Source organism: Musca autumnalis, unplaced genomic scaffold, assembly GCF_047663935.1.
Source record: "Musca autumnalis isolate F117 unplaced genomic scaffold, ASM4766393v1 scaffold_2, whole genome shotgun sequence".
Classification (NCBI taxonomy): domain Eukaryota; kingdom Metazoa; phylum Arthropoda; class Insecta; order Diptera; family Muscidae; genus Musca; species Musca autumnalis.
The window spans coordinates 119,241,513-119,263,285 of NW_027411755.1; the positions used below are offsets into that span (position 1 = coordinate 119,241,513).

The window sequence follows — 21,773 nt, forward strand, 5'->3', positions numbered from 1 at the left end:
CTTTCCAAACACTTCCTGAAATCTTGACAAATAAACATTAATGGCTGCCCAATCTCGAACGAAGCAGTGGATTTTTTCATTTTCCATTTTCGCTCCAATTTGCAAACCTTAACAAATAAAGATTAAAGTAAACAGGACAATTTATAAAGTGCAAGTTTCTTAAGGGAAACAATTACCGAATATAGCCATTATGTGGCCGCAAGCACTGCAAATGACCAGAGACGAATGTCGAGGCATTTTACGGAGACTTGGTAGGTTGTCGTTCGTGTGCTGTACACTGCATGAGAAAAAGTGGTACTGTAACAAAACTAAGTGAACTGCCATCAATGATAACTTGGGAAGAAATGTGGTTATGGAATAATTAAGTGTTAAACAATGTTCAGCCCATTGAATGGAATTTAATGCTGTGCATTTTTCATCTCTTTTTAGAGCTGGAATCGTATTCTCAAGTAATAAGTGTGTTTCGCGCTCAAGGAGGTCTGAGTGAAGCCAAGGCTAAATTATTAGAGGAATTGCGTGGTATATTTCACATATCAACTGAGCGACACCGTGCAGAAGCCAGACGTGTGGCCAATGATGAACAGTTGGCCACAATTGCTGAGGCGTAAGTTTAGCTAATAAATAGAATTTTGCTTTCTAACAGATTTATATACACGTTTATTGTTTCTGTGATTTATAGTATATCTGGACCAAATACCTGGCAAGAATGGTCGCGTGAAGGTAGACGTCCTTATCCAATGCTGCCACGTGTGGCACCCCAAACAGCCTTAGCCCTAATTGCCAATAATGTAGCCGATGAAACGGCTAGTGAGAATCAAAAACTACCATATCCCGCCGAAACTGGCGAGACCATTAAGGAAGAACAGCAACACATGGAAACACAAAGGCCAACAGAAACTGTGGAGCGCAATAACTACATAGTAACCAGTGATCCGGTGAGTACTTGGACATATATGTGTAGTACACCTGTCACATTGATTGGTGGTTACCCATTTGTTAATGTTATATAAGTTGATATAAACAATCAATGAAGGATCGTCCCAGAGGAATAATTTGCATTTGTGCATTCTCTTACGTTTTCTTTATGTATTGCATTATGGCAATATTTTGTTAGGAAATGTTGATGTACATTAGTGAGCGAAGGCTAATATGTATTGTATTTTGCTTATGTGATAATCATTCACAATAATTTGTGTTTACTTGTTGACAGGGTTGTATTTGTGTACTTGAAAAGTAGTTAACGGGTAAGTATCAGTGATGCCAGATGTTTAAGAAATGACTAAACGAATGAAATTGGTGTATTTGTAAAAATAATATGCAAAAGAGCAATTTGTAATTGCAAAACAAAAAATAAATAAATAACCAAATGACATTGAAGGCAACACCAGAAATTAAGTTCTCCAAATGCTATGTGGTTATAAATTTTATAAACTGTAATGCTGCAATCATAATGAACAAAACCAACTGTCTTAACAATTTTTAATTTGTTTTAGCATCGCTATTAATATATAAATATAAAACTAACAGAAACGCACTATAAGCAACATCGTGTGGCTTTAAGTATGTTTTTTACGTATAAAAAATAATGTAAAGTTTTTGTGTTGGTATTGCAAATAGTTTAAGGTCGAAACTCTTTTGTTTCGTGTCAAAGAACCCGTTGGCGTCAAATTGGACTAGAAATGTATTTTGGTCAAATAGTCAAGGATGGAGGGGACATCCTTTCAATTGTCCTTGTATTGAACACTGAGACTGATTTAGCGGTGGTTGTTAATTTTACTCTCAGATGGAAGATCAATTCTTCCTATGTTGAGCCCATAGGTCTGGCTGAATTCCGTATCGTCAGATGCTTTGCAAATGTCCCAAGTATTGTATTTCATAGCGCCGCAATACTTAACAAATGCGAAGATATGTACTTCAAAAGACACATATGCGCATTTAGCCTATGTAACTGAAATATTTTGACGAAGTTTAAAAAGGCCGACTTCCATATTGTCAGTTGCTTTGTATTTGTGTATGAAACTAGGGGTTCTTAAATCGAGTTCCTTACTAGAGTAATTTTATGAATTGCAGTAGTGGGGAAATCGATTTAAGAACCCCTAGTTTCATGCACGAATACAAAGCAACTAACAATACGGAAGTCGGCCAAACCGCAAAGCATCTAACGATTCGAAAGTCGGCCATGTTATCGCCATAGGATCCAATATTATAACCCGAAATCGGAATGAAGTGTTACTTCCACATCTTCTTTTTTTAAATAGTCCACAGAGAAGCACTCTTTTGGAAGGGCACATTATTACATTTGTTGTATTTGTAAGATTTATTGATTTTTATACAAAAACGTTTAAATCGTAAAAAATCTATTAATTTTTAATAATAAATAATAATTTAACAATATTTTTTTAATTATATTATTTTTTCTATTCCTTATATATTTTTCAGTTCAAAGTGCCAGAAATACCTTCTGGTACGGGTAAAAAGAACTTAAAACGCAATATTAATGATCAAAATCAGAATGTAAGTGGTGCAGGTTCTGGTAAAAAGCGTGCTATAAGTGAGAATTCTCCTACAAAGAATCATCAACACTCTGCGTATCGGCAACAATATCCACATATTACGGCAAATTCGCCTCAAGTGAATAACAATGTATCAGTGTCCACCAGCCATGAACAGAAAACAAAACAGCAACAACAAGCTGCAGCTGCTGCGGCAGCTCAACATCAACATTTACAGAAGCAACGTTATTTTCACCACCAACAACAATTGACCAAACAAAAAATGGCTAAAAAGGCTGCGGCGGCAGCAGCCAGTGGTGGCGGTCACAAAAGACAGGCTACTCCTGCCAAAAGTGGTAGAAGAGCTCAGCAGAAATTATTGGAACAGCAGAAGCAGCAACAAGCGACTCTAAAGCAAATGGGTGAACAGCAAACACAAAATATACCATTTAGTGGTGGAGCAATGCATATCGATCTGACATCACCACACCAACCAATAGCAGTAAATTCGGTTTTGTCCCAACAACACAACGATTTACAATTCTTGACCTATGCTACTCAGAATGTGCCACCACAACAAATACTTATGGATGAACAGCAGCAATCAACAGCAGCTCAAACTCAAATACATGTATTGTCTGCGAATCAACCGTCATCTGTAACCCCTTTAATGGCGGCATCTACGTCGTCGTTATTGCCACAGTCGTCGTCGTTGTCGCCATCAACTACACCCCAAATTGCAGCTTCAAAACGTGATGTCTCGAAAAATCTTAATAAATTGCAACAAATGCAGCAGAATCAACATCAACCTGCCCCCGTTTCCTTCCCCTCCGCCGCCAATCCACCAATAATGTCCTCGCATGATATACAGCAAAGTAGTATGGGCACGATGTTAACTTCTCAACCGTCTGCGACTAAATCATCTACAGAAAAATCATTGATCTCCACCACGCCAGTGCAAAAATATATTGTTGAAGAACGTCAACCAGGAATTAGTACGGCTCCCGGTTCTATTGTTAGTATGCAAAACGCTCAAAATCCACCATCGGCCAATGCTTCAGGTTCTGCACACCTAATACAGGTCTCGAATGCCAACTCCGGCCAGGCTTCTCAAATCATGGCATTACCACAGTTCTCTGCAGCAGCTACAAAGTTGCGAGCGGTAAATACTACGCTCATAGCTCCGGGAGCAAAAATTTCGCCTACGACCAACAAGAAGATAACGACCATAACTTCGCCCCTATCACCCATAAATGCAGGGGCATTGCATGAATTGGCAAATGTGGCCAGCACCCAGAGTCAAGTTTTGCACATTGTGGAAACATCACAAGGTGGTAGCTCAAATCCGACAAATAGTACATCATTTGCCTCATCCCTGCAAACGCCACCAGCAGTAATACAGATACAGAGTAATACAACAGGTGTTAGTGGTGCTGCATCCACCTCCGATGTTACTGCTCCTACTACACCTATGCCGGCCCCAACATCACAGAGCAAGGTGTTGACAACAACAATTTTACCTTTAGTTTTATCTGGTTCTGGCAACAATGTTGTTGGTAGCTCCGGCAGCTCTCCATCCATTACCGGTAGTACACCAATCATAATCGGATCATCGTGTTCAACACCTGGCAGCACAACCACAGCATCCACCACCACAACAACTGCTACCACCACCTTTATTAAGAATCTTCCCTCAACAGTGGTATTGAATACTAACACGAACACTTTGACGCCAGTTACCGTTACGGGCACATTATTCTCCACGCTGGGCGCCGGAGCTACAGTGTTTCGTAAGCCACAAAATTTAATTAAAACATCAGTAGCCACAGTTACGTCCACTTCTAAATCTACGACTTCTGTATCGGGTGCTCCACATATCATTAGCAATGTTAAATTAACTCCCATGAATGTTAATACATCCAACACCGTGGTAACGCCTCTCTGCTCAGCCAATTCAACGTTTAAGAATGTGTTGCCCACGACTTCGGGTATGATGCGAACAAGTGTTAAAATTTGCCAATCGCCCAATGGAAAAGTGGTAATACATCCTGCAGGTTTGGTAGACGGATCCAAAATGAAGTTGAATACATCCACCTTGTCACATAAGTTGCTGACGAGTACTGCCGCCAATTCAACAACAGGCACCTCGGTTGCCAGTGGACCAGGAGGTCAGCGAATTGCCATACAAAAAGTACAAATTATTCCGGCACCATTGGGATCTCCAGCTGGTACGGCCACAATTCAAGCTGGAGCCACCACATTGGCGACCAAGACAACAACATTGACGGGCAAAAGCAATATGATATTTATGCCATCTTCAGCCAGTGGAAATGTTCGACCAGTTACACTCTCTAAAATGGGAAATAACATATTGTTAAAGTCCACAGCAAGTGGGCAACTCACCACGTCACCGGATGGCAACAATGCACCAAAAACAAATATAGTTGTTTTGGGACAATCCTCCTCAATACAGGCGACGGCACAGAACACAAATCCTAGCACTTCTACCGGCTCCCTAAAAGATACCCTTAACCAGAATAAAATTGAAATGGACAGCAGTACGGCATCATTCATGAACGAAGATGCACCATTGGATATTTTGAATATGCCTATAGTAATGGATCCAGGTGTGGGTGGAGTATCATCTGGATCAGGAGATACTGTAACAGTATTATCCGGAGCAAATATAATTGAAAGCAATACGACAAACACATCCACAACTCCAATCATAGTAGAACAGTCGAGCTCCACCCATTTACCGCTGCCGTCGCCATCCACAACAACACAGCAAACAGTTATTTTGGGTGCAACGGATTGGGAAATGGAATTGGACCAGGCCATAACAACGGCGGCACACAACAACAGCAATGCTACAATTCAGTACCAAAAATCAAGCACAAGTAAACAGAAGAGAACCATATCAACATCCTCCTCTTCGAACTCAACTTCATCTTTGAGTGGCGGTGGTGGGGGTACGTTGGCGAACAGGGCAAAACGTCTAAACAATGAATTAATTTCTATTGAATTGAAATCGAATAGGCCACCTGCAACAAGTGGCCACATGAAAGGCATGTCTTCCTCGAATAATAGTGCCAACAACATTATTGTTGTTGACAGTTTTGATGATGTCATTGTGGAAGAACATGAGGATGATTTGTCCTCGTCCTGTTCAACTAATGTGGAACAAGTTGTAACCACCACTGAATCAACAGTCACTCCTCGAACCAATGAAGATGGTGACCAGCCTAAAATATTAGATATGCAAATATATCAACAACACGATGGTAGTGTTGATGGTGGTAAATCGCAGATATCCATTGTTGCCGACAGTGTGGATAAACAACAGTTGCAGTCGGAACATAAGCAAAAGAAAGTTAATACAAATGTTACCACGTTATCACAGCAGTCAGCACGACAACGTCACCAGCACATGGAAAGTGAAGTCGATGCCGGTTTTGATGAAACAATAGGTGAGCTTAGTGAATAGTGTCCCACTCCTTAATATGTATCTTACGCCTAATTTTTTAAAGTTTCAGAAATCGATGAAAATACTGCAATAGAATACATTGAAGAAGATGGAGCTGTAGCCACAACATCATCATCATCCTTGTCAACTGTAACAACAACATATGGGTCTATGCAGTCTACAGCTAAGGAATCATCATCAACCGACTTAACTAATATAACCAAAGCCCTTAGTAGTGGCGCAAGCACCACAACTACTAAATTAACTTTAAATACCAGCAATAGTGTAGCAACTCCAGCTATGACAGCGGCCACCAAACACAATAAAGAGCAAGCAAATACAACAGAAATAACAGTGAATAATTCAAACACGCAACTACAGCAGCAGCAGCAAGAAACACAAGCCAACAACAGTGGTAGTACCCAGGTTGAACCTTAAAACATGTTTTGCTATAATTTTTCTTCTATAATCTAAGGTATAATATTAAGGTTTGTTTTGTTTTTGTTTTCATTTGTATAAATATTCGCATATATAAGTTCTTTTTTATAATGTATAACATTTTTACATTTACAACAACACATACATACGTTTTAAACATTTGTTAAATTGTTTATTATCATCTGCATTGACATTGCAATACCGTAACATAACGCACATTTAGTTGTTTACTTTTCATATAGACAGACATGCCACTTTATCACTTTGTTGTATATGCACTTTCATCCATCAACTCCATTACAAATTAACACATACATATATGTATGTATTTACTACTACTTAACCTTGGTCACCAAAACCCAAACACCCACCCACCACCATTCATTCATCTAATGTTATGATTTGAACATTTTTTGCTTCATTATTTTTTTAATTAATTTTAAATTTAGCATAGTTTTAATGAAATTTGAAACTTTACAAAAGTTTGTATATATTATATATTTTATATAAGATTGTAAAATTTTTTATTAAAAATTGTTTTCGTTTTTTCATTTTATTATTAAAGAAATATGAATTCAGCAGATATAGATTGTTGTTCTTATTTGATAAGGACAACCACCCACTGCTGTGTGTATGAATAAGGAAATTCTTCATGATTCTTGTTTCTTATAAATAAGTTTCAAGAGAAAAAAAAAACGTGAATCAAAGCGAGATTATAGGATAGATGAATAATATAAATTATATACATACATATGTATTTTCTCCCTTTTTATTGTAAGTATGTACAGTAGATGAAACACAACAACAGCAACATAGATACACAAACATAACTTAAAATGGTTTGTAAAAAACAACAACAACACACAACATCAACAATCTTCTTTAAGTTAGTAGTAAATTCTTTAGCATATAACACTGTTGGTTGGCATTACTATTATAATTATTATCTTTTATTATTATTAGAAACAACAAACAAGAAACGTAATATAAATTAAATTTATATAAAAAAATTGCAGTTTTTGTTTTCTTGGAAACCCTTTTCAATAAATAAAATACCTTTGAAGTTGAATATAAAAAGAAATACCAATTCTAGTACTTTTTAATTGATATATTTTTCCGTTGTTCTTAGAGATAAATAAAATCTTGTGAAGAAATTGTTTGAACATACCGAAAATCTTTTTAACCAAGCGTAATGATACGTTTACGCTGTAATGAATTTAGTGAATACAGTGGATTTGGCATATCTTTCCTTTAGAAAGATATGAAAAAATTACCACAGATAGCGCTTTTTATGCTGATTGCAACGCTGTATAATTTTGTTGGGGAAAGGTACACTTCCCAAGATATGGGCCTCTGAAAATTCCCTTGTTTAAAGAAAATGAAAAGAAAATGTTGTTCCCGTTCCCGAGATTGGCTCCTGTCCATAGGAGAAAGTCTTAGGGCCCGATTATGGATGTCAACCCAACTCCAGTTGCGTTGCCGACAGCAAATTTAACAATAGAAATTTCCGTTTCTGAACATTAAACATTACATTAAACTTATAGTCGAAGTCTCAAAACACTCATATTGAATGAATTTGACAAACATTTCTGTCGTTTCACTTATTTTTATTGTGTGATTTTCACGTCTGGCAACGCAACTTCAGTGAGTTGGCATCCATAATCGACTTCTTAAATCCCCGGCCGAAGGCCGGCTATTTAGAGAAACTTACGATTTTTGAAAAACGATTTGCAAACTGTCGGTAAAGGAAATTTGTTCCGTGGATTTATATTGTCTATTCCATGGTATATACATTAGGGTTATGACTTTTTTACAACCTCATATCCCTGTATCATAGCGTGATGAGTTTTGCCATAAGATTACAAAAAATCATAATTATAAGGTAATTCGGTGAAAAAACCTCACGCACAAAATGATTTTAAAATTTGAATTTATCAAAATTATGGAAAATTTTTTGAAGTCGCTGTAAGCAGATATACAATTGAAAATAAACTTTAGAGTCACATGAGATAATTAAACTGACATAACATTTATTTCTCACTTGTTTTCTTCAATTCTGAGAATCGTAAAAATGTCGTAAACGCTTTTATTTAAAGATATCATTTTTTAACAAAAAACAAAAAATTTAAAATTTTTTCAAAGGGGTTTGTGCATTACCTTTTTCAATATTTGAATGAAATAAACATTATTATAGTTATTAGAAGGCTTATATCTATTAATTCGTGCAACAAAAAATAATTTTTGAAAAAAAATTTTTTTTTTTCATTTCATACATTTTTTCAAAAAATTATATTTTTAAAATCGATTTGTGCGTGAACTTTTTTATATTTCAATGGAATAAACGATAGCGTAGTAACTATTAGGCAAAAGTTCATTCATCCCTGCTACAGGAAATCATTTTTGAGTAAAAATGTCAAAAAGTCATAACCCTAATATACATACGTCGAATAAATCCTCATAAAACATGTAAACGTGGCTTAAACTCTCATTACAAATTTAAGACAAATTTATCTCTTCACCGTTTACTACTATTGCGAATTGGTTATGTGAACGAAAGAAAAGCCTGTGGAGAAAAAGAGGTACCAAGAGTGCTCTTTGCAAACCAGAAGGAAGGCCAAAAGGAACAATGACAAATAAAAATGTATCAGTCGGTTTAGCCCATAGGGAGATATCATCATCTAGTGTACATTGAAACTTTCATCTATGGACATACAGACGGGCTACACAATCAAAATCATTTTCCTCAAAAGTTATGTTTTCAGAACTTTTGGACAACTTGCCGACAAAAATATAGATCTGAAGGAACGGAGCGCATTGTCCATTTTGAAAGTAGATATTACCTTGGGTGTTATTCCTTTTGCTAGATTTGTAACGTGGTTTTGTCGTTGGCTATGGTAAATTCAGTCGTGTCCAGGGCCGCCATAAGGACCCACTAAACCTTTCGGAATAAAAAGACGATTTATAATCTATTGATGTATAAATACGTACTAGACGGTTTGGAATTGATGATTCGTGTTGTTGATGTTCGGTCACTCGGTGCTCGTATTGCAGATGGTGTTGCAGACGTTCGGCCACTCGGTGATTCAGCATTCGGCTTGGTTGTTCGGGTCGTCGTTCGTTAGTGCTAGTGCTACACTAACCTCTACAGTATACTACAAGTACTAACAACAGTACTTGAAGGTGGAGTGAATGTATTAGCCACCACACAAAGGGACAGCTCTCAAAAGTACTTCCCAACACCTTGTACACTTCCGTGTCACTTGGCGGACTACGAATACTCAATCGTACTCAAGTCCGTGTGGCTGGCTCGCAGTAGCAAGCCTACTAATCCCACCACAAACTGGAATGCTTAGGTAAACAGTCGCATAATGTGATTGATAACACTATGCAACACTGAAAATGCAAACAACTTCTAGTATGCATTTTTTGAAAGTACATATTTAGACTACAAAAACCCTAGTAGGGTTTTGTCCTGTCAGATCCAGTTCGGATTTTATGGCCTCATCTAAACATGGTTAAATATTGAGTTTTTAAAGAAATTAAATTTTAATCCGCCAGACAATTCAGATTTAGCCTTCAAACTTGAAATGAGAAACGAATTTTCTTCTCTTAAGGAAAGTCTACGTAGTCATGCTGATGACATCAGAAAAGAACATGTCGAAATGAAGACAATGTTTGAAAGTTTTGCAAACGAAATACGATTGGAGCTTTCTAAAGGTGTAGAAGAAATGAAAAGTGGCGTTAACAAATGTGAGAGTCTAATAGCATCTAATGACAAGTCGTACAAAAGTAAATTTTTGGATCTCGAACTACAGAATCATGCCTTGCAGCATCGATTAAATAGATGTGACATCATCGTAACTGGGCTTGCTGACAAGTTGCAGAGTCTGAATGATATTGTTGTGTTTTTATTTGCCCATTTGAAGGTGGACTTTGTACCTGAAGATATTACCAATGTTATGTACATTAGGAATCGTCATGCAATCCTGATGAAGTTCCGAGATATCAACAAACGAGACAAACTTATGTCAGCCTATTTCAAGTCCAAACCTCCTACAGTTTTTGATGTTCTTGGTGGTGATGATATGAGCCGTATCTACTTAAATGATAATTATTCTACTCTTGCCAATAAACTACTTAAAGCATGCAAAAAACTGAGGAAAGAAAATAAAATAAAGGGATTTAGCATTATAAATAGAGAATTACTTAAAGCAAAGATTGTGATGTTAAATAATGAAAAGGAGACTTTTAGTCTTATCGAGTTTGTTGATTCCTTTAATGCAAATCTTTAACTTTAAATATTTTTTTTTAATTGTTCTATTAAACAGTATTTTTGATCTCACCCTATGTATTATTTTCAAATGGTCTATTAAACAGTATTTTTGATATCACCCTATGTATTAATCCAATTTAACTTTCAATTGAGAGGATTTTTTAAGGTTTAATGAGGACGAATAGATACTTAAAAATGTCTTTATTGATTTACATAAACTTAATTGTAATTATTTCTCGGCTCCCCCATACGTTTGAACATTGCTTACAGTATCATGTCTATTGACAGCAACCTTGGTCCTGTAGCTAGTGGTAGTCAATTACTAAAAGATTATATGTCTCCTTTCTCGAATAATTTAAATGTTGGTCACATAAATGCACAGAGCCTTTGCCCCTCTAATTCAAATGCAAAGCTTGAAGAGTTTAAAAATACATTTGATGACTGTGGCCTTGATGTAATTGGAGTATCAGAAACGTGGTTTAAGCCGGACATTTATTCTAGTTCCTTAAATTTACATAATTACAATTTAGTGAGAAATGATCGGCCTAATAACCAAAATAACTCTGAAAACGGTAATCCTAAAAGAGGAGGAGGTGTATGTCTTTATATTTCAAAACACCTAAAATATAACGTTGTGTTCAAAGGGACTAAATATGGAATCTGTGAATCGCTATTTGTTGAAATTTTTGGTAATGAATCTTCTGTGGTTGTGGGTGTTGTATATTTACCAACCGGTTCTGTTGACTCATTTGAGGATATGCATTGTGATATATTTGACCGATTTTCAAACATTGTAATTATGGGAGATTTCAATTTTAATCTTTTTGATCCCTTGAAGTCAATATATTTCAGATCACTTGTTTCCAGGTGTGGCCTTCAGTGTGCTCATAATTGTTTACCAACTCATATTCATTTACCAAATAACAGTACTTCTTTAATTGATTATTTTTTGTTGAGCGAACCATATCGTCTTGCAGTAAAGGGACAGTTAAATTTTCCCTTTTTTTCATCTCACCATTGCTTTATTTTTATTTCGTTGGAGTTTGATTTTGTTGTACAACAGGACTGTGTAACCTTCAAAGATTATGGAAGAGTGTGTTTTGATGATCTATATGAATGTTTCAGTAACATCAATATTTCCCCGTTGTTGGAGTCAAGTGATGTTAACTTTCAATTAAATTTGCTCAACGGAGTTGTTGATAAATTGCATTCTTTAGTTCCAATGTCAAGATCCAGAAGATTTGATGCTAATTATAATAAATGGATGAACTCGACTCTGACAATTCAAGCAAGGAGAAATAGAGATAAAGCATATGCAAATTATCTACGAAGTCGTACGAATGACAACTGGAAAATTTATTGCAAGTTGCGAAATAAGGCAAAATCGGTTCTTAGAAGAGAAAGGTTTAAATATGGAACGCGTATGTTTACGGGTTGCAATAATGCCCAGATGTGGAAAAATATTCGTAAACTTGGTTGTATAGGGAAAACTAATATGGATGCCAATATGGCTGATGTAGAATTATTAGCTGATACATTCTCAAGTACTATGAATCAAGATAATGCTACCTTTTGCTTTGATAATTTTGTAGAAAAATCTGATTCTTTTTCGTTTCATATGATCAATGAAAATGATCTTGCTTTTGCTATCTATTCAATTAAATCCAATGCTTCCGGGTATGATAATATTCCGGTAAAATTTTTAAAAATGATTTTTCCTCTTATATCCCCTTATTTGTTACATTTAATTAACACAATTTTCATGGTATCCACTTTTCCAGATGCTTGGAAATTAGGGCGGATCACACCTATTTCAAAAAATGATCATAATAGCAATGAAATGAGGCCTATAACAATACTTCCCGTTATGTCAAAAGTTTTGGAAAATCTGATGAAAGCACAAATTCTGGAACATTGTGATAAATTCTCTCTTTTTCATCCGAACCAATTTGCCTTTCGACGAAACCACAGCACCATATCAGCGTTATTGGCTTTGACAGACTCAGTTAGAAAACAATTAAATACCCATAATAGCTGCACTTTGGTTTCACTGGATTTGTCTAAGGCGTTTGATAGCCTGAATCATTGCTCTCTCGTATCAAAACTTCAGAGTGGTTTTAATTTTTCCAAAACCGCCTGCAGACTGGTTTATTCTTACCTATCTGACAGATCTCTATATGTTTCTCTTAATGGTATTAATTCATCAATTCGAGAGGTTACTTCGGGAGTACCTCAAGGGTCCGTATTGGGGCCTATTCTTTTTTTAGTATATCTTAATGACGTTATTTCGAGTATGCAAAATACCCATTGTCAACCATATGTCTATGCTGATGACATTTATCTCCTGTTTACATCGCACACTACTCAAAATTGTATTAATGATCACCTTGGTTTTATTGCAAACTTGATGACTACTAATAGTCTTGTAATTAATCATTTTAAAACTAAGGCCATTATTTTTCATCCCCGAAATCGATGTTTTCCGTGCCATCAGTTGTTTATAAATGACCAGCCGATAGAAGTTGTACACTCTCTTAGATGCCTGGGTGTTATTATTGATTAATATCTTAATTTTGAAGATCATATTGACCACCTTGGTAATAAGGTATGTCTCATTTTAAGAAGGCTGTATTGCTTAAGGGTATATACTCCGAGACATGTGAGATGCCATTTAGCTCAGTCCCTATTAATGTCCCTTATGAATTATGGAATTGAAATTTATTCTGGAACATGGTCATTTTGTATTGATAGAATAGAAAGAATTTTCAGAAAAGTTATACGCTATGTGTTTGGTATTAAATTGCATGAGCATACCCGTGCATTGCAATGTGCATATACTTTTCTGGGGTGTTCATTTCGTGATTATATTAACCTCCGCTTGGTTCTACAATTCTATAAAATTATGAAAACGTCTTCTCCTGTAGTTCTTGTTAATGAATTTTCATTCATCAACTCGACTCGCAATATTCAAATCGATATCCCTTTGGTTCATTCGGTTATCTATGAACAATCATTCTTTGTTCGAGTTTATCGTTTTTGGAATTATTTGCCTACCCCTCTTAAATTATTTTCGTACTCATATAACTCGTTCAGAGACAAACTCTTAGGTTACATTAATGGTCGTTTGATCCCAATAAATTGATAAGAAGTTTTTTCACATTTTGAGCTAGCTAGCTGCCATAGGACCATCATATTGTCTTTTATTTTTAAGCAATGTTCATCTGGCTGGGGAGCCTAATATATAAAATGAGTTTATATAAATTCTTATGAAATATATGGATTATTTAGTTATTTAATTACAACTTTAGCATAGAATTTTCTGTACAATGCATTATTAACCCAGATAGCATTTAGAAGACTGTTTTTTCAAAAATCACATTGAGGAGTCTTTTTAGAGTCCTTTTGGTGATCAAAAATTGATTAAGTCGCTTGTGTGATCAGAAAGGGACTCGAAAGTGACTCCCTGTAATGATTAAAAAGAGTTCAATTTAAAATACAACAACAAATGTGTAGCAATCACAAATAAATCATTGAGGTGTTTAAAATGTGACAATTTTTTGTTATTTATTGTCACATTTTGATCATCTGGAAGATTGAAAAATGCTTAATCAAAAAAGGGTCATACAGGTGTTTGAAAAGTGATTATAATTATGTATACTCTGATCATATTTTGAACAGTTAGGTGATTAAAAACTGATTGCTTTGTTTTATTTTTATTTGGTTGTAAATAAAAAAATAAAATTCTCATATACACTTTCTACAAAATTTTGATATAAATGTAACGTATAATATTAAAGGTACAGACAAACACAACACAACAGGTTTTGGCAAGTGAAATGAAGAAGCAGTATACTAACCACCAAGCAACATAAAGGATAATTAAAAGACATAACAAAGCAGAAAAGACTATAAAACAAACGAAAGAAACAAAGAAGAATAAAAAGAAAATTTTTTTAATTTATTTCGTCTAACAAAAAGACTCATAAATGACTCCCTAAAGACTCATAAATGATTATAAACATGACTCTAAAAAGACTCGAAAAAGGGTCCGAAATTAATCAACAAAACACCAATAAATGATTAAAATACGACTCGAAAAAGACTCATTTGTGATTTGTTTAGAAGAGTCGCCTGAGGTTATGTTTTCCTACCGACAAAGGAGTCATTTATGATCAGAAAATGAGCTCATATTCTAGCTTTTTAATCGTGCAGTCGGATCAAAAAAGACTCGAATTTGATTAAAATTTTCAAAAAATGCTGACTGGGTAATTGGCCTTATAAGGCTTCCTATGTATTGATATTTATAATAAATGAAATGAAAATAAGGACCCCGAACAAAATCTGTTGGAAAAAAAATAATAAATATATAAAAGATAAAAACCATTCGAGAGGTCTTAAGCTGCACTTTTATACAGGAAATACCCGAAGGATTGATCTATATCTGGTAGGACCAAATCAATTACTTCCTTCGAGAGTTATCGCGCGCACCATTGGAAAATGTTTAACTTTTGGGGGAGATACCAGAGGGAGTGGACTGATGAGCACATTTTGGTCGTATGAAAGTGTATATATTCTCTTTAGGCTGAGGGTATAAAAATGCGGTAAGTTCGACCGGACCTTTCGGATGTCCCATAGTGAATTCCACAGACTGATAGACAAACACACGGACGAGCATGACTTTATCGATATTGAATTTTATTCTGATCAATATATATGAATACCTTGTGGATCTAAAAGGATTATTTCGAGGATTTGCAAAATTAAGGCTGACTTCAAACGAAATTTGTGCTGCCACGTTCTTTATGTTTGTTTTTCCTAATAACATCTGTCATCTGTTTCACATCGTCATTGTAAACAATTGTTGAGTACAATGCAAAGTTTAAACAACACAAAGCAAATGACGATACGGAAGTCAGCCTAAATATAATTTTGAAATACTTATCATCTTTTTGTCGTACTGTGGACACCAAAGGGAATGTCAAAACTCCAACAAAAAGCTCAAATGAAGATCATGTTTTAACTTTGTGCTACATGAAGTAGTCCAGATAACCGAAATACCAATGTTCTGTTATGGCCACCTAAATAGTTATAAAATTTATTTTTCTCTTTGTTTTAATATATAATTTCTTTTATTGGAATTATGCTAATTTTTCACGATCTTTTGTTATAGTCAACCTTAACCCTATTTGAAAAAAGTTGTAGTTTTCAATTATATCATTGAATATACTTTATACAAATCATACACATGTAGCAGACCGTTTTTGTAGGAAAATTTTAAGTTCACAAATTGATTTATCCAATGTTATTCGCACAGGTAGAGGAGAATCTAAAACAAGTCCTCAGTAATATTAAATTACAAATTCGGTACAATATACAACAGTTGATAGAAAAATATAATATGTATACATGCTGGTGTTTAGTATTCGTGTCAGCAGGTTTGGTGGCTGTGGTAGAAATATTCATACATATAAACTTAATGACCCAATGTATTGCCACGGCCCCACGCATTGGGGAAAGCAGTACCTCCAGCAGCAGCTGCCGGTCTTTGTGGGGCCCTTGTTGCTGGGGGAACACCAAAATAGCTAATTCCACCACTTACATCGGGCACATATTGTTTGCTGTTGGGAAATTAAAACAAGATTAACAATCTTTGGTAAAAAATCCTTTCATTGAAAACTTACAGTATACTTGGTGTTTCAAGAAAAGCATTACCACCCAATTCTTGGGGATATTGGAATTTGAGGAAAAAGTAAAAGTGACCTATGAAAATGCCAATTAATGAGGCAATAGATCTGTAAATAGGAAAATGGTAAGTTAAGAAAGTCTTTGTAAAGCCATTAACAACTTACCCCTGGAATATGAGTTCCATACCAGCTAACACCCAAGGAAGATAGATTGCCTTAAAACGACTACCAAACCAGAAGTTTACAATTACATCTTTATTCAGTTGGCACCAAATATATGTAACGGCGACAACCAACAAATCCATTAGGAAAGCTACATTAAAGAGAAGTCCACCCAGAATAGCCAAGGTCGACACTATTAATTGTAAGTACAAGTAATCTGCTGGGCTACGACCGAACTGATCCTTCTCCAGACGTGCGCTGTACTGTGTAATGAAATAGCAGTTGATAAGAAAATGAAATCCTGTTGATGGTGTCAACGGGTAGACAAACAAACTGGTAACACAACGCCACAGATGTAATTTGCCCAAGACCAAGTCTCTCGAGAGATACATGTGTTGCAGGGGAAGAATTCCAAAGCGGGTCAAAAGACTTAATGAAATTGTGCCCGCAAGCCAATATCTAGTAAATCTTGGTAGTTGTTTAAACCATTGCCCGGCATCTGCCATTGTGTGTAATTTGTCTGGCGCTTTCAAATGACCGGAAAAAATTGTTAACGCTTATGTGTTTCTTTTTTAAAATGTTAATAAATTGGTGGTATTTGATGGTTCAATATTGTTTTTTATTAATCCCAGTCTCTTTCGGTATAAATCTGTGTCCCAGTTGAATGATTTGACAGTTCTCAACGAAAACAAAAACATTACGTGTCTTTTGACACTTTTTTATAGTAATAGATCATTGTAATAGACTATGTTCTTTAAAATCATCTGAGTGAAATCGATGATTCGGTGTTGCCAGATGTATGGAAGTGGTAGTGTTCTGATTTGTAGGGAAAATGTCCCAAGAACGCATTTACAACGTAATGCCAAGTTTATACTTGAGCTCTAAAATCCACTGGATTTCACGAAATCCTGAAATACACCCCGGTGTTTACACTTATTTTTTGTTGATTTCAAACATATCACAATGATAAAGGTAGATGCATATGCGCAGCTGATCGAAGATGAATTTTCAAAACAAGTTGTTGAAAATTGGATTAGTCATAAACAATATACGCCAATATAAACTTTACAACTTTATTTCGAAAATTATCGTAAAATTATGAAATCCTGTTGATGGTATTAATTTTGTATAGTACTAACAAATGAAAAAATAAAAAATTATTTTATCGTTGAGACATAATAATAATAAATTTTGATAGATAAAATATGTGTTCAGAACTTGCAAAATATTACTACTTGCAGCAGTTTTCCCGTATAGTGCTCAAAATGCGTTCCCGTACTCCGAAATCTAGCAAGACTTGTACTTCTCTTTAAACAAAAATAGCACCGAATAACACCCTCATCTCCTGTATGGTTTAATAAGAAAGGTTAGCTAAAGCTTTCTGTCAATTTAAATTTCTTCTTTCGACTGTTCCTAAAACGTCAATACACTATACACAATCTGTGTATGTGTGTGTGCTGTTTGAATAATATGCCAAACAATTTTGGAAACAATCGAATTCAATGATTTTTAAATTTGTTTTTAGAACATTTGTATGGAAGAAATTCGTCAGCTTTGCATTGAAACAAACATTTTATCATATCCACAACTCCATGGTATAATAAAGTAGAGGTAGGCCAGGTATGCAAATCACTGAAAAATGCTACCCTGCAGCCGTGGCTTAAAACGTCAAATGGCATGGTACAATAATAATGGTAGATTTATCTGCATAGCTATCCCGTTTTACAAAAACATATGGAACTTAGAGCTTCACTTTTTATATGTTAAAAGTGCCAAATAAAGTAAAAAAAATCTTTAGCTAGGTTCCAGAATATTCTTGTTGGAAAAGTGTTCCAAAAATAGCGAAAGTTCTCCCAAAACTTATGACAGTGAATAATTTCATTCACTTATTTTCTACTTGACAAGTTTGGCTAATCTGACATCGTGATTGCTGGCATCCGATTTGCAGATAAATGCAGAATTTTTACAAAAATTGTAATTTTTACATTCCCGTACATTTGGAACAATTTTATATTAATATCAATATTTGACAAATCGTTCATTCGTAAGTTTTGCTGAAAAAATCAACAATTTTATTTTGCCACGCGAATGCACATTTTTTGTCCTTGTTTTTCATTTTAAGATATAGTGTTACAGCAGAAGTTTTTTGTTGAAACAATTCAGCGATGCATCTACCTTTGTGATTGCATAATGTCAAAAACAGTACAAAATGTCAACACGGCTTTTGACAGATTAGGCCATAAAAAGAAAAAAATTGTAATCAGCTGTTAGCTGTGGCCTACCTTTCCTTTATTCTACCATGCACAACTCGATTATGTGGAGAAACATTGACACTTTATTCATTTTTCGAGTTTTTTTATAAAATGCCAAAATGGTATTGTAAACAAACCCACTTGTTGCTTTTGTGTTTACTAATATTCATGGTACAATGAAGTAGAGGTAGGCCAGGTATGAAAATCACTGAGAAATGCCACCCTGAAGCCATGGCTTAAAACGTCAAATGGCATGGTAAAATAATAATGGTAGATGTACCTGCATAGCTATCCCGTATTACAAACGCAGGCCTTAAGAGCTTCACTTTTTATGTTAAAAGTGCCATATAGTATAAAAACATTTCTTTAGCTAGGCTCCAGAATATTCTTGTTGGAAAAGTGTTCAAAAAATAGCAAAAGTTCTTCCCAAACTTATGACAATGAAAAAATGTCATTCACTTATTTTCTACTTGACAAGTTTGGCTAATCTGACATCGTGATTGCTGACATGCGATTTGCTGATAAATGTCAGCAGAATTTTTACAAAAATTCTAATTTTTACATTCCCGTACTTTTGGTACAAATTTAAATTAATATCAATATTTGATAAATTGTTCATTCGTAAGTTTTGCTAAAAAATCAACAATTTTATTTTGCCACGCGAATACACATTATTTGTCCTTGTTGTCAATTTTAAGATATAGTGTTACAGCAGAAGTTTTTTGTTGGAACAATTCAGCGATACATCTACCTTTATGATTGCATAATGTCAAAAACAGTACAAAATGTCAACCCTGCTTTTGACAGATTAGGCCATAAAAAGAAAAAAATTGTAATCAGCTGTTAGCTGTGGCCTACCTTTACTTCATTCTACCATGCTAATATTGAAGTTTTAGGAATTAAGGCAAAACAAGGGTTCTATAGATTCTTTTCATTTAAATCTACCTCTTTACTTATACCATGATCTCCTGTTTTCTGCGATACAACTTTGGCCTAGTAGAAACTTGCAGCATTTAAATACGATAGCTGATACGTTAATTTTGATATTTCTGCTGAAGTTTTTGCAATTTCCGCCACGTATTTTTTAAGAAATTTGTATGGGGAAGCAATTTTTGACAAATAGCATTGTAACAAAGTACTTTAATATTTTTTCACATTGTTTACAAATTTTGATACTAAAATTTTTTTGTTGCAGCAATTAACCATCTACCTTGTTTATTCTGACACGTGAAAAGTGTTGCAACTTTTGGTACTTTTTTAGGCAAAAACAGGGTTGTATATCATGTGTACTGTGATTTCGATGTTTATTACTGTTGGGCAATCTCGTTCGTTGAGCGGATCGATCTTTTTCATTCCGTTCACCAAAAAGATCCGGATCCTCCACTCGGTTCTTTGGTTCATTTGCTAGTGTTGGGCAATCTCATTCATTGAGCGGATCGATCTTTTTCATTCCGTTCACCAAAAAGATCCGGGTCGTTTACTTCGTTCGTTGGCTCTTTTTCGTTCAACAATACATTGACTGTATTATTTTCTTTTGAAGTCGTTCGTTCTCTGCTGCATATGACTCCGTCCATGGTACAATAATTCATAGGTAGGCCAGGTATGAGAATCGCCAAAAAATACAACCCTGTCGCTATGGCTTAAAACGTCAAAATTGTTTTGATGAATGATAACGGATGAGTAAACAAAGAAGAAGAAGAACGAAATGTTGAAATGAAAACAAAACAGAGTTGAATTTTTTGATCAATAATAAATATCAACTCTGCATGTCAACACGGTTTTGACAGATTAAGCCATAACAAAAAAAAAATTTTAATCAGCTGTTAGCTGTGGCCTACCTAAGAATTATTGTACCATGACTCCGTCGTTCTTTTCACCGAATCGTTCTTTTGAAAATGTTCGTTCACGAATGACACAACTGTTGTGTTACGTGCTTGTTTGTGTGCTAATGGGGGTGGTTTTGTTTCTGAACGTAGTGGTGGTGGTTTTGATATGAAAGAACCAGATGAACGAATGATGCAAAAGAAAGATATGACCGAGATGTGCTACTGAATGAGGTGAGTTACTGAGCGAGAGTAGCTCTCTGAATCATTGTTTGTTTTGTGTGGAAATTTGTGCTGCTTTCGCTAACGCAGCGTTTGTTTAGAGTTTGACTGCAAAACCAATGCTGCTAATTTTGTAAGTAGCAATGACTCGTCCATCGGGTATCTAAATGAACGATATAAAAGAATGAGCTGGATACGGATCCGTTCGTTCTTTTTACGGAATCGTTCCTTTGAGCCGGTTCGTTCATGAACGACGCAACTCTAATGTTTATTTCGCTGAAATCACGAAATGAGATGATTTCATTTTTGTATGCAAAATCATGATAAATTTTGTTTGATTTTGCGCGAAATCACGAAACGCCTTCGAAATCACAAAACGACGCCGAATGTAAACCAAATATAAAAGTTTTTGCCAAAACACGCATGAAATAGCCTTTTTGCATTAGCACATTATATGCAGGCATGTCACAGATTCCGATCGGAATGGTTTCAATTCCGTAATTTCATTTCAATTGTTTTTGTTGTAGCTTCTTCAGATTTCACTCCATCCACTCGATTTCAACTGTCAATTCGTTTGCGTATACGTCAAATGAAAACTCATACGAAATCCATTGAGTCCAATTTACATATGCACATTAAATGATTTCGTTTTACTAAATCCTAGAAACAAATGAAGTGTATTTACATATGTTTTTTTTGCGTCATTTGCTTACGCACACAATCGCACAATGATTTGGCAACTCATATGTAAATTTTTCATTTAGGGAGCGCTCTATTTGATACGGCATTCTCGTATGTAAACATTAATTTATCAGCTGTTTTCTGGCATTCTCAAAAAAAAAATTGAAAAACAAATTCTTTTAAAAAAGAAAATGGAAAGTTATGTATATTTAAGTCTTTAGAAAAGTAAATAAAGGGTGTTTATAATGTTATTTTCAGATCGATGGGTCGAAAGGAGCAG

General features: G+C 35.1%; 2 protein-coding genes across 3 annotated transcripts; one reads left to right on the forward strand and one right to left on the reverse strand.

The window, feature by feature from the left end:
- On the forward strand, positions 1-7,477 carry LOC141394542 (uncharacterized). 2 transcript variants are annotated; one of them, XM_073969098.1, is made up of 5 exons: positions 1-251; positions 430-604; positions 680-935; positions 2,440-5,962; positions 6,023-7,477. In XM_073969098.1, exons 1-5 carry the CDS (start codon positions 191-193, stop codon positions 6,394-6,396), a joined length of 4,389 nt encoding a protein of 1,462 aa, XP_073825199.1. In that variant the 5' UTR covers positions 1-190; the 3' UTR covers positions 6,397-7,477. The 2 variants fall into 2 exon arrangements, with proteins under 2 accessions (XP_073825199.1, XP_073825198.1); XM_073969097.1 differs by having other exon boundaries at positions 43-251; positions 6,029-7,477.
- Positions 7,478-15,763: 8,286 nt separating this feature from the next.
- On the reverse strand, positions 15,764-17,291 carry Der-1 (derlin 1). The gene is made up of 3 exons (XM_073969100.1): positions 16,519-17,291; positions 16,351-16,461; positions 15,764-16,287 (listed from the first exon to the last, which is right to left on the reverse strand). The coding sequence occupies exons 1-3, from the start codon at positions 17,019-17,021 to the stop codon at positions 16,143-16,145; spliced, it is 759 nt and encodes a 252-aa protein (XP_073825201.1). The 5' UTR covers positions 17,022-17,291; the 3' UTR covers positions 15,764-16,142.
- Positions 17,292-21,773: the final 4,482 nt, after the last annotated feature.

What these genes read in the sequence shown, in the direction of transcription:
- Der-1 (XM_073969100.1), bottom strand. Translation starts at nt 17,021, where the DNA reads ATGGCAGATGCCGGGCAATGGTTTAAACAACTACCAAGATTTACTAGA. An exon ending in ATGGAACTCATATTCCAGGG is followed by an intron (nt 16,462 to 16,518) that starts GTAAGTTGTTAA and finishes TCCTATTTACAG; the next exon opens with ATCTATTGCCTCATTAATTG. An exon ending in CTTGAAACACCAAGTATACT is followed by an intron (nt 16,288 to 16,350) that starts GTAAGTTTTCAA and finishes ATTTCCCAACAG; the next exon opens with CAAACAATATGTGCCCGATG.
- LOC141394542 (XM_073969098.1), top strand. Translation starts at nt 191, where the DNA reads ATGTGGCCGCAAGCACTGCAAATGACCAGAGACGAATGTCGAGGCATT. An exon ending in TTGGCCACAATTGCTGAGGC is followed by an intron (nt 605 to 679) that starts GTAAGTTTAGCT and finishes TGTGATTTATAG; the next exon opens with TATATCTGGACCAAATACCT. An exon ending in CGGTTTTGATGAAACAATAG is followed by an intron (nt 5,963 to 6,022) that starts GTGAGCTTAGTG and finishes AATTTTTTAAAG; the next exon opens with TTTCAGAAATCGATGAAAAT.